General features: G+C 37.4%; 1 protein-coding gene across 1 annotated transcript; it reads right to left on the bottom strand.

Annotated features, from left to right (window-relative positions):
• Window positions 1–9,960: 9,960 nt before the first annotated feature.
• On the bottom strand, window positions 9,961–12,265 carry LOC137950328 (protein CUP-SHAPED COTYLEDON 3-like). Its single transcript, XM_068796732.1, has 3 exons — window positions 12,085–12,265; window positions 11,128–11,402; window positions 9,961–10,506 (listed from the first exon to the last, which is right to left on the bottom strand). Exons 1-3 carry the CDS (start codon window positions 12,263–12,265, stop codon window positions 9,961–9,963), a joined length of 1,002 nt encoding a protein of 333 aa, XP_068652833.1.
• Window positions 12,266–12,782: the final 517 nt, after the last annotated feature.

The raw sequence follows: 12,782 nt of genomic DNA, 5'->3' as shown, positions 1-12,782 counted from the left end.
ATAAGACTCACTGAAAATTGAGAGGCAAACAAGACATTAGAAAGTGAAAACCATGGTGAAATGGTGGATGTACCGGTATCCTGAATCCTAGTTTGTAATTCCTTTATAATGGAGACAAAGCGATCTAAAGTGCATGGTGTCATAGAGGACAAATTTTCAATTTTACCTATGAGGTGCTCTAAGGCTCCAGAATCAATGATCCAAGGTGAATTGTTAGAACATGAGAAAAAGAAAGATGTACCTATAGTGGCAATTTTGGCAGTTGTAATGCACTGGGGAGCTGCCATCAGACTTTTAAAATTATGAAACAATTCATTATCCTCTTCTAATAGAGTCAATCTTCCTCTGGAGGACTCTAAGGGTGCTTCACTAATGGTAGATGTAGTAGAGGTTGATACTTGATGAACCTTGAAGTAAGGTGGTTTGCCACGTAGGTTCCAACAATTTTCAACTAAAAGGTTATTGAGATGACAAAAGGTACACTTCCTTGGCTGACCACCAGTGTTAGAGATAGGAGCATTCCCACCTCTACCTTTTCTTTTGCCAAGTGTTTTTCCACCTCTTCTTTTACCTCTACCAAAACTATTGTTCCATCTGCCTTGGGAGAACATAGTTTACTTTTTCACTTATTCTGGTTGGTTGTTGGACTCTTTAACTGGAATCCATAGCATGGTTGCACATACATCATTAAAAAAAGGTTTTGCAGCAGAGCTAAGTAGCTATGATTTGGCAACATCCAAGTAGGGTAGTAGATTAGTGAAACATATAGTTGACATCAGGTCTTCCCTCTACTTTCCTTGTGTGCCAAAATCAAGTGCATATGGTTATATAACCTTCCACTCTTGTAGCAACCCTTTGAATCTAGCAAAGTACTCATGAAGATTTTCTTAATTGTTGCACATCTCCTGAAAAATTGTTATAAATCTTTTGTAGACTATCAAGGGTAGAATATAATTCAAAACATGTGTTCGAGATTACTTTAGTTGTCTCTAGGTGCCACTTTGTTTGCCACAAGTTCCTCCATACTATTAATCAACAAGTTAATAACTGGTGTGTCTTCCCTCAACCACTAAGGGTAAGAGGGTTGATCCACATGCGTAGGTGGCTGAGTTATATGCTCAACAAAGTCTCTAGTAATCTGAAAATGTTTACACATTGGAACCAAGCAAGTAATTATTCAAGCCTTTAAGTGGAATTATAGTAATCTTAATGGGATCACCTTTGCTAGCATAAGTAGAGGAAGAGGAAATATTTAACAATTCAGACATTATGACTTACAAAAGAACTTTTTTTCTTCAAAAAACTAGCACCTTTAGGTTAACTTAGGAGGAAAGAAGACAAAATTTTATCAAAATTAACAAATATTTGAAGCTATAGAATGCAAAAGTATATAATGTGCAAATAACAAGCAAAGAAACCAGCCAATAGATCACACAAGCATGACCCCGTTTTCATAAAAATTCTAATATTTGAGATTCTAAACCAAAATTCTAATCAATCAACAACCAATGGTGATTAAAAATTAAAAAAAAAACTAGGTGTTGGTAAAAAGCAATAAAAAATGAAATAGAATTAGTCATTACTTTCCAAAACTATTCTTCAAACCCTAACTTAGGGTTTTAACAACTTAATTGAGCAACCACTCCTTCAACAAACCAGAACTTAAAGAGAGCTTCGAAAGGACTTTTAAAATTCCTAAGGATGAAATTTTGGCATAAAAATTAGATCAAACAAACAAGGAATGAAGGAAACTCATGCACGTGACAAGAAAAATGATATTAGTCATTCAATATGAAGAAAAAAATGAATTTTGAGGGGGATAATTAGGATTGAGTAAAAACAAATTTTTGATTATCAAAAACTCAATTTGAATCCCTCATAATGTGAAATATAAGGTGAAACTTATCTGATTAAGGAGAGAACTTGCTGAATTGACTTCAGCCTTTTGCTCCTCTTCAAAACTAACCAAACTCTTTGTTGCTTGAAGGCTGAATTTTCTGGAATTCCAACTCTGATACTATGTTGAATTCTAGGGTTTAATCAATGGATAACTTGATTTGAGAAGAAGAAGAAGACAAAAGAAAGAAAAAAGAAAAAGGAAGAAGGAAGAAGAGAAGAGAAAATGAGAAGGAGAAGGCAAGAGCACAGGTTGTGGAGAGAAACTTTAGGGGTTACGAGAGGGCATTAGTTTGAGCTCCTCCCCTTCTCTTTCTTATTTATATAGGTGGGGCATGGATGCCCAAATATATAAGAATCAAATGAACACTTAAACTAACTACTAATTACAACTTATGTTACTCACTCTCATAATTACATAAAATATCAATCAAACTACTTCAACAAGAAGAAATTGAATCCATGTAATTTCTACACAAGTAGAAGTTGTTGCACTATATTTGACTTCAGTAGTTGATCGAGAGATGGAGGGTTTGGCTGACTAAAATATGAGGTTTGGTCCTAGAAAAACAGCATATCTAGTTGTTGATCTCCTGGTTAATGGGCAACCACCCCAATCTGCATCGAAAAAACAAGAATGCCTTGAGATGAACGTTAGAAGAAGACTAAGCCACATCCAATTGTTCCTTTAAGATAGCAAAGAATTATTTTTATTAAGGTGAAGTGAAAATCAGTTGTGAAGTTCATATATTGAGCTACTAGATTTACTTAATAGGATATGTTAGGTCTTGTAAGAGTGAGATAATGTAGTACTCCTATAAGGCTGCAATAATGAGTGAGGTTGGAGTAAGGGGGACTTTGAAAATCTATTTCTGTGTTGGTTGCAATAGTTGTTACATGAATGCATGATTGCATACCTACTATATGTAAGATGTCTTTCAGGTATTGAGTTTGATGGAGAAAGAGGTTTTTTGTTGTTCTAAGAACTTTAATCCCTAAGAAAACATCTAGAGGGTGTAGAGTTTTATTGAAAAAGCATAACTTAATGAAGTTTCAAAATTATTGATAAGAGATGGGTTAATTCTTGTAAAGATGAGGGATTAAGAATAAATGGGTAGAATTAAGAATGATAATAGCAACATAAATGGTTGAATTAAAAATGATAATAGAATGATGAGGGATCTGCTTTACTAGTTTGAAAACCAAAACGAAGTAGATAATCGCTAAAACAAGCATAGAAATCTCGAGTTGCTTGTTTTAGTCCATAGATAGTTTTTTTTTACCCTACACACATGGTTTAAAATTTTGGCACTTTCAAAATCAAGAGGTTGTCGTATATACTCTTCCTCATTGAGATATCCATTATGAAAGCCATTGTTAACGTCGAATTGAAGTAATGGCCAGTTATAATGTAATGCTAGGGTAAATATGTCACAAATTGTTTTAGACCTCACTACAGGATTAAAGGTTTGATCATAGACGATTCCTGGGAGTTGATGATGCCTTAATCACGTTCTTTGTATTTGTGCACAATTCCATCTTTGTTGTATTTGGTTCAAAAAATCCATTGAGACCCAAAAACATGCATACCAGGTTGTTTAGGAAGGAGTTCTCATGTATTATTTCATTGAAGAGCATTATATTCTTCTTTCATGTCATTTTTCCGTTGAGGAAGTGTAAGAGCTAGTTTGTATGATATAGGCTTAGATGAATGTGTGACTATATGAGCTTGAAGTCATAATGCAACGGTCTCACTCTTTGCTCTAGTCATCATTAGATGAGTACTAGGCTTTCTAGGACAAGTGGAAGAAGTGGGTAAATACAAATAGACAATTTTAATTTGACCATAACCTGGTGAGGTTTGGGAGGAAGATGTTGGACTAGGTATAGGACTTGTATTTGACAAGATGGTATTTTGTGACAAAGGAGAAGGTTTATTAACATAGATCTCTTCTTATGAAGAATTAATAGTTGAATTGGTAGGTGTTTTATCTGATTTGTTGAAGATGCATCTCACAAACTTTGGACTAATTTGCAAAGACTGATTTCATATTTTTGTCACACCTCTCTTATTCTTAAATATGAGTGATTTGTTCAAACAAATTACTATTTTTCAAAAAACCATTAATTTTTATGCAAATAGCAACGACTTTGAAAAGCAAAAACAATAATTTTGCATTAAAACTCAGTTCTTTGCAATGAAAAATATTCCTTTTACAATAAAAACAATTAATTTCTTTGAAGAGACAATAATTTTCTTTGAAGAAATTGTAAAACAAAAGATTAACCTTCAAAATAGCCTTGGAAGACATATAGTCCTGAAAAATTAGTGATGTGGCTAAAAAACACTAATTTAACCAAAAAATCAGTGATTTTCTCAAACAAACAGTTATTTTGCTAAAAAAAACAGTGATTCAATAGGTGGTTTACCTTAGAAAAATAGTATCTGACACAATAAATCATTATTTTAGAAACTACAGGTTGTTTTCATTTATTCTTTTAAAAAGAGCAAATAAAGATAGCACCTTACGTATCATCTCCTTATTTGTTGTTCAAACATCCAGTGCTGTTCAGATGCGACTACCCTCCCATTAGAACTCCCAATAAGGGTCTCCTCTTGACCTTTATTGTCGCAGATTAAATTTATTCAGACCAAGTAAACTGAATATAAATAGATTGGATTTGAACTTATACACTTGGCCTGATTAATAATTCGGTTGAATTTAGATTTGACACAAAGACAAGGCAAGTTCTAATTAAAGCCCGAGCTCAAGACGTTCTTTCTAATACGCAACGAACGGCGCTGCAAACAAGCACGGGGAAAAGAGGTGAACACAAAACCCGCCTTCTTTCACAGGGTTTAACTGGGATATGTAGATTCCAGATTAGAAAATTCAAAGTTAGATCTACCAGAATATATAATTCCTATCTAGAAAATCATTCCGTGCATCAAGCACTCTTGTCAGAGTTGATTAGTTTAATCTGTCAAGCAATAAAAATAGTTGAAAAACCATCCAGATATATTTTCAAACTCATTATCATTATTATTAATGCTTTACCCCTATACAAAAATCAGATCACACATTAAACAAGTTCATACATTGCCTCCATAAAGATATTGCCATAGTAGGTGGCTTCTTTTATTTTTCTTCTACTTCTTGAACTAAGTGAAGGACTCAATCGCATATCTAATCTCATACACACTTTTCACTGTCAACTTCTGCAATTCAAAATCCCAGTCCCTTATCTTTAACCAAACCTTCTAGATTGCAAAATCAAGATGTACAATCAGGTAGACAATGTATCAAGATTCACATAATATAGTGCCAAACTCAAAACACCAAGATAGTTTTCTAGATTGTGCTTCTCAGTTACAAAGTAATATACATAGCTTTATTGATTAATGTTGTTATCATAAGGTTGATCACATGGTTATGCCTACCATTTTACCATTGGGCAAGGGTAGCTCAGACTGGCCATACTTACTGAACCCACGAAACTACCAATTATTAACATTAGCAAATACCTTCTCAGTTTATGTTCCTACCCACAAATGGGTTACTCAACAAAGATAGAGCTCACCCCTTTCAACTTTACTTCAGATTTTATGTCATCATGATGACAGAAGGTAAAGTTGTATACGTTCTGAATCAATAAAAGAGCAGGCAGACAATTGAAATTTTGATTAAACATAAGAAATGCATGTGAAATATGTATCCACACTTCAGCAGTTAACTCCACAGCACTCAGAGCAAAATGTTCAAACATGCCTAGGGAAAAACGGAATGACTGTATGCCTCACTAGTCGTGATATTCACCAGGATATCCAAAATGTCCAACCACTTTGGCACTCCCATAACTCAAGCCAAATTCCAACTTCTGATATCTCCTCACAACGAACCTCATAGTTGCACCTATGTCTCCCTCAATGATTACCAAAGCAAATCATAAGCCACTCCCATAACTCAAACCAAATTCCAACTTCCAATATCTTCTCACAATCAACCTCATGATTGCACCAATATCCCTCTCAGTGCTTACCAAAGCAAATCATAAGCCTACAGAATTAGACATGCCACAGAAATTTACTCTGTCAGCAGAAATGTGGACCTAATTTGACATATCTGGGTTACTTAAAAGTTATGATTTTCTTTCAAGCTTCCTTATTTTTAATTTTTCTTTATACCAAGAAGAAAATATTGAAAAAAATATGATACTTTTAGCTCTACCAGTTAATGGCCAATAAGCACTCCATTTTCAGACAAGGCAAGCTTTAAGCACTAAGAAACAAGAGAGGGAACCCAAATTCAGTAAACTAAGGCAGAGAAGCTAGAACTAGCACCCATCATGTGCCATCATTGTCATCTTTATCATTGGAGCCTTGTCCTAACAGTGTTCAGGCTGGTTTAATACTTTTCCTCCAGTCCAATCTTCTGTTTTGCTAACTCCTTTCTGACGCTGAACTTCTTCGAGGTATGATTAAGATGCACATAGGACCAAAATATAAACACATGAGAAGAACTTTGTAAATGAAAAAAGGCATTACTATAATCACATGAAGCCTAAGCATAATTACGAAGTTATGCAGATTTATGCAGATCACAAGAATGAATTTCAAGCCTTACGAGGAAGCTAAAATAACGACATGCCTCTGATAAATGAAAAATTAAAGGCACCATCTAAAAAGTTTTTGAATTATGACTCACAAATCAAGAACAGTAACAAAAGAAAATTCCACTAAACCAGGTGTCGATTGGAACAGAAAGCAAAGGAGGGTCCAGACAAGAATGGAGGAACAAAGGGATGGACCAAGAGGTGATTAAACCAGGAAGATTTAAGCAGTATTGGGGTATTTCTGCTCCTTATGTTGCAACCAGAGATAGTGGACCATCTCTTCCTCCTGTGTGCCCTCTCAGGCATAATTGAAGCAATCATACACTCTATTCTCTTATAGGTAAGTGAATTTCATGAAACTTAACATTTCTGCAGTTTGGTCATCATAAGAATTGGAAGGTTGTTATCAACTCTACAGAGTATATCATCCCTATTGCCACAGCTTGGAACCCTCCGCTTGAGAAACAGGTAAGCCAAACTTTAACAGTAGTTCATAGGGCAATTTGGGCCCGGCAAGAGGTGAGGGTGTGATTCAATAACACACAGGTAGTATCCTTGTTGTATATTCAACTCCTTTTAATCAGTGTGATGCCACTTGGTGGAGTTGGGGACACACCTCCAGGTCTTCAACTATACATGGATAGGTTCATCACACCCCTAGCGGTGGAAGGGAGCTAGGCTATATGGTTTATAAATGGCCAATAGATCCAAAAACACCTCCGGCCATATTTTGATTTATGTTAATGAGAATGAAGATATTTGGAGAAATCTAACTATATCTTGGCTTCACACTCCAAGGGCCACCAATGGCATTTTAGATACATTGACTCGAAAAGGGGTCCTCCCAGCAACTTCTTGACATCGACACTTCTCTCCCCCTTTAAGTTTTCCTCCATTATATTTTTGTATTCTATATCATTTTACTTGGCCGTACCTTTTTCTCCCTCAAGTTCTTACCGAAATCTTGGTTCTCATTGTTATCGAGATCGAGAGAGAGAGAGAAAGAGAGAGAGAGAGTTCTTTCACCAGACAAAGACACCACACAAACTTCCATACCAATAAAATCCTTCACATATGGCCTAGCAGCATCGTAACTCTCCAAATAACATTTTTATTGCCTCAAAATATGGACAAGCGATAAGATAACTTCAGTATAACCCAAAAAATGTGTTAAGTGTTTCTAATCCAAGTAACTATGAATATGAAAAACACGAAAACAATCATGATAGCAGAGAGCAACATGATGTGTATAGACCTCAATCAACTTCTAGTCCCATTTGAATTGTTAATTCTATCCTAACCTAAGAAGAACCTCCTAATTATTGACCTAAGTGTCTTATTGCTGTCTAAATTCCATGTAATCAAATACCAAGACTAAACCAGGAAGACATGTAAGTACATTTGCTGCCACAAGTATTATTTATTGGTTTGTAAAAAACATACATATTACTTCAATTCAGTTTTTCAAATGCCAGCATTCATCCGGAAATATTTTTAAAAAGTAGATGAAACAAGATTTGATCTTTCAACTCAAAATCTACAGAACTAACCTTTCGCAACACCACAAATGAAATAACCTAAACAATAAAGCACAATGAATCAATAGCGAGATTGTTAGTTGTTCTACTCAAGTCTTGAACAATGGACTGTTAGGAGAATAATATACGAAATTACCGATATTCTGTAAACGGCACAACTTAGTTTCCACTTCTGCATGGTTCAGAACTGATATTGGAAGGAAACCAAATAAATTAGTTTTAGGCTATCAGAACCCACACCAGAGAGGATAGAAAGCATTCAAAATTTGAAGAGGAAGAAGCATTTTTTATGCTCATCCGGAAATAAAATGGAAACAAAGCAAAATTAACCGTATCTACTAAAACTACGAAAGTACCATATCAGCAAGTGCATTTTCACTCCATATCCCACCCATTACACAAGGCATATATTCTTGAGGACATTCTCAGAAATTCCACACACGTAAAGCCCTAAAAGCTGCAACCCGTTCCAGATGAGGCAGATGTAAGCAACGCAAAATTAAACAAACTACTTTGCTACATCACCACTGAATCATCATTTTCCGAAAAGGATCTCGGAGAGTCTTTGTCCTCCTCCTCGTCTGGATCGCGAGAAGGGTCCGCCTTATCCATCGCTTGTTTCGCTCGGTCTAGGAAGGGCTTGAGAGCAATCTCAATAGTAAGCCAGCCAAAAGCTAACGCACCGAAGACAACGATTGCGGATTTGAGGGAATTTGTTCTGGTTGGTTGAGCACGATACCCTCCCACCATTTTCCTTTTCTTCCGGCTGCTCCTTGGCAGAGTGCAAGCTTATGCTAATCCAGTGAGGGAAGTAAAACGCGGAGGCGTGAACCAGTAGGAAAGTAGGGACGTCGGAACTGTGCGCACTCCTCAAAGTGTTACTGGGCTGTACCAGACGCTCGTTATGCTAAAAAGATAGCCCAAGGTGTTTTAGGACACTACCTTACTGGGCCTCTCCCTGCTTTATGTATCAACAAAAGGAAGCATTTTTTATGAAGAAATGAGGTCAATATTTAGTAGAAGAAGAGCTTCAATGAAAAAATTAATTCTAAAATATAAGTGAAAGTATTTTCTTTTTCTCCGAGTAATAGAAGCTTATTTTTATTGTTTTTATAAAAAAAATTCTGTGGGAAAAGAAATCAGAACAATTTTTTTTCTCATTTCTTGAAATTAAAATAAATACGTAAAAAAATTAATCAAATGCACTACTTCCCTCGATAGATTGATCTGTAACGATACCCATTACTTCCTCTAATTCCCCTAATTCGACCAGGTCACTTTGAGTGGGACTTGGACCATAACATAATCAACAATGACAACTAAAATGGGTTAGAGTATATATTGGCTGAGCGACCGAGCGAGGGAGACACGACTCGGAGCCACGTTCATGAATGCTATCACCTCGAATGCCATGGCAGGACATGACAGGGACAGGAACAGAGGCCCCCCAAGCACGAAAGCTCGTGTACATTTCTGCATGTAGTCACCTCACGTCATCGATGATATCGCCAGATCCATGCATGCAACATCCTATCATCAATCACTTTGAAACTGTCTCGCATCCACCATTCCGAGAAGCGACGGGCGTTCGGGAACCAAAATATTTGGAGACGTTCGGTCAATAAGGGGATGTGTTTGGTGGGAAAAAGACCACGTAATACATGATCTTGACATTTTTATTAAATTAATCTAAGAAATCTAAAAACTCCTCAACTAAGCATATCATGTCATAATAATGATTCAGTGGGTACATATGTTTCCAATGAAACAAGAAACGGGGAGTAAAAGTTGCCAATTATACAGATTTAATATTTCTGTACCTGTTATCATATGTAAACTACTACAAATCCAGGAGCCGCCTCATAAATCTATAGGTCCTGAACCTCTGCAAACGGGCTGATTGAACGATGATCTAGCATCTGAAAGCCGCCCTGCTGAAAACAGCAGAACCAGAAAGGTCATAGGCAGCCCCAGCAACGGCAGAGTGCCCAAAAACTCCCCTACCCACGTCGAAATATGAGGGGTTCTCCACCGATTGATGATCGTTTATCTGCTGCCAATTGAAGCTTTGAATGCCTTCTTGTGGTTGGAAACCAGTGGCCTTTCGGCTGCACTCTATCTTACAATGTTTCAGAATGAAGGGTTCTTTCGTTGGGCATTGATGAGGGAGGCAGTCCACCAGTGATTGTTTGGCGGATGACGATGACTGATAGTTCGTGGGTAAAAGAGGTGTGACGGGCATCGGATGAGAGGATTTGAAATCTCTGTCAGGGTGGAGAAAGAAAGGTTTATTATAGATGCTTCTTATTGGAGACTCAAGGATAGATGAATCTAAGAGCGGAGGCAAGCTTTTAATGTGGGAGGAATAAGCTGACTCCATGAATAAACCGTGGTCGTAGACAAACGAGCTCTTCTTCTCTCCTGTTTTATCGACTATTCTGCAGATCACCCATTCCTCCTGCAAAGTCACCAATGGTACGTCAGATATTGTATAAACTTGAATTATTCCTTAATCGCAGGATCCAGATGAACATAGTTGCTTTGTTCAACTATAGAAGAAAATGGAGGATTTGGTCTACAAGAAAGCAAATTACCTGGGCTGATTCTGTATCTTGGTAAAACTTATAATCTTATCCGTAATACATATCTACTATGCAATAGAACCATCCACGTAACTGATGGATCTTCTACCATGGTGCTTGGATGGGTATGGGGATTGTCAACAGTAGCAGTTTACGGACTGTGCTGATGAATTAATTTCTTACAAAGAGAAATATCCGGTTGATGCGACCTTCAAAAGGACCCAGTGAAATTGAATGGACATATCTGATCAACAGTACGCGTCCATCCAACAAGTCAACTAAATCTGCTATTTGTTTTTGCTTACTTTACGAAGATCATGAACTACAGTGACAGCCTACAGAGTTACACAGCAATCAAGCTTTTATTCTCGAATCTCAATATAGATTTAAAAAAAAAAAAAAAACTTTTTTTGACGCCATGTTTTAACAAGTCAACCAGACGATTCATATTTGCTATATGCTGAGGGAATTAAATTAGGAGAGATTCACGTAATTACCTTAAAAGCTTGGCGATAAGCAAAATCTCCGTCGAGGCGATATTCGTGCATGACCCATTTGGTTTTCTCACCTCTAGGAGCTCTTCCCCTGTAAAAGACCAAGGTCTTCTTCATGCCCAGAAGAGCTCCAGTGGAGGCGCTGTAGACTTCTCGATCTTTGCCTGTGGCTTTCCAATATCCGGCGACGGTGGCTCGATTAGTCCTTAGCCCGGTAGGGTACTTTCGGTCTCTGAGGCTGAAGAAGTACCATTCTCTCTCCCCCATCTTCGCTATATCTAAATGCACATAATGTTGAAAACTGAAAGTTGGTCAACTGGTTTTTATCATGCCTTTCTCCTCCTTTCTAAGAATCAACTGGGTATTGAAGGAGATATACGGCTATGAGAAGGCGAAAACGATACTAGTAAGGAGCAGACGCAGATTTGGATCACTCATGTATACCGAAAGTTTTAACTTAAATATAGTACTGTTTGGAGGTCTTCATCCCTCCAACAGTTTGAAATACAACTTATGTAGACAAAAGCCACTACTGAAACAGTGAAAGAAACCTAGAGAAGAGGAGAAAAGCAAGATGGAGTCTCAGTAAAGTTACGAAACCTCTGATGACAAGAAAGAAGAACCATTATAGGTTCTAAACTTCAGTAAGAGAAGAGAAAATCCATAAGAAGAGAATTTTATTTTTTAACTGTATATTTTTGTGCAAGAACATCACCCAGAGCCCAAAGAGACAAATATAGGCATCCCATAATTTGCTTCTTCCCATCTCTATAAAACATGCATGTAATAATGAATATTGAACACGCATATCAATTAACTAAATAGAACCTCAACAGAATCTCCCGGGAAAAACTACAAAGAGAAGAAGAAGAAGATGAAGAAAACCTTCTGTGACCACGATAACAGAACTATACATTACACATTATTTATGCCAGTCTTTTCTTTTCTACTGTAACATACCTGGAAGCTCCCAGGGTTCACATCTATTAAGATCAACTTCTGCAATGTCAACCCCACAAAAGGCTCCATTAAAGACCTTGGAAGCAAGATAAAACGTAATCAGCTCTTCATCTGTTGGGTGAAAACGGAAGCCCGGGGGCAACCCGTGCTCATTCGTATCCTCCCACATAATCTCTGTCATTGCAGAGGTTTCAAAATCAGAACTGGAAGCTCTCGAACAAGGTTTTGATGCAAGGAGAATCAAACGGAGTAGGACGAGTGCATGGACGATGGGCTTGGTTATATACGGTGGTATGAGGGAGAGAGGAGCACTGAAATCGAAGGAGCTACAGGAATTGGGGGTTGCATTGATGGCAAGAAAGCAGAGGAGAGAGAGGGCTGGAACCGAAAAATAGGAGTAAATGCGATGTGGGATTTGCAGGGATTTATGCGTGCGTGTGTGAGCATGTTGAGAAGGGTCAGATTTTCAGAGAGGAAAACACGAGGGCAAAGTGGTGAGATCACTTCCTCGATCAGTGGGTTTGATAATGTAGTCTGTAGAGGATGCGGTGGCATGTGATACTCGCGTGAGATAGGTCATTTGTCTTCACGGTCACTCTGTAGCCTGTCTTCTCACTGTGCTACAAGAAGTGGTGGTAATTAGAAGCCGTGAATGGGCGGGTCCTTGAATCTTGCTCCAGGGGATCGGAATTCGGATG

Source organism: Aristolochia californica, unplaced genomic scaffold (genome assembly GCF_029961685.1).
Source record: "Aristolochia californica isolate CCGP_79_NKW_82.1479 unplaced genomic scaffold, dmAriCali1.0.hap1 SCAF_14, whole genome shotgun sequence".
In the NCBI taxonomy this organism is placed as follows: Eukaryota; Viridiplantae; Streptophyta; class Magnoliopsida; order Piperales; family Aristolochiaceae; genus Aristolochia; species Aristolochia californica.
Note: the sequence above shows the minus strand (reverse complement) of the source record. Positions and strands in the feature narration are given on the sequence as shown.

What these genes read in the sequence shown, in the direction of transcription:
- LOC137950328 (XM_068796732.1), bottom strand. Translation starts at nt 12,265, where the DNA reads ATGACAGAGATTATGTGGGAGGATACGAATGAGCACGGGTTGCCCCCG. An exon ending in TGAACCCTGGGAGCTTCCAG is followed by an intron (nt 11,403 to 12,084) that starts GTATGTTACAGT and finishes ATGTGCATTTAG; the next exon opens with ATATAGCGAAGATGGGGGAG. An exon ending in CTTATCGCCAAGCTTTTAAG is followed by an intron (nt 10,507 to 11,127) that starts GTAATTACGTGA and finishes GTGACTTTGCAG; the next exon opens with GAGGAATGGGTGATCTGCAG.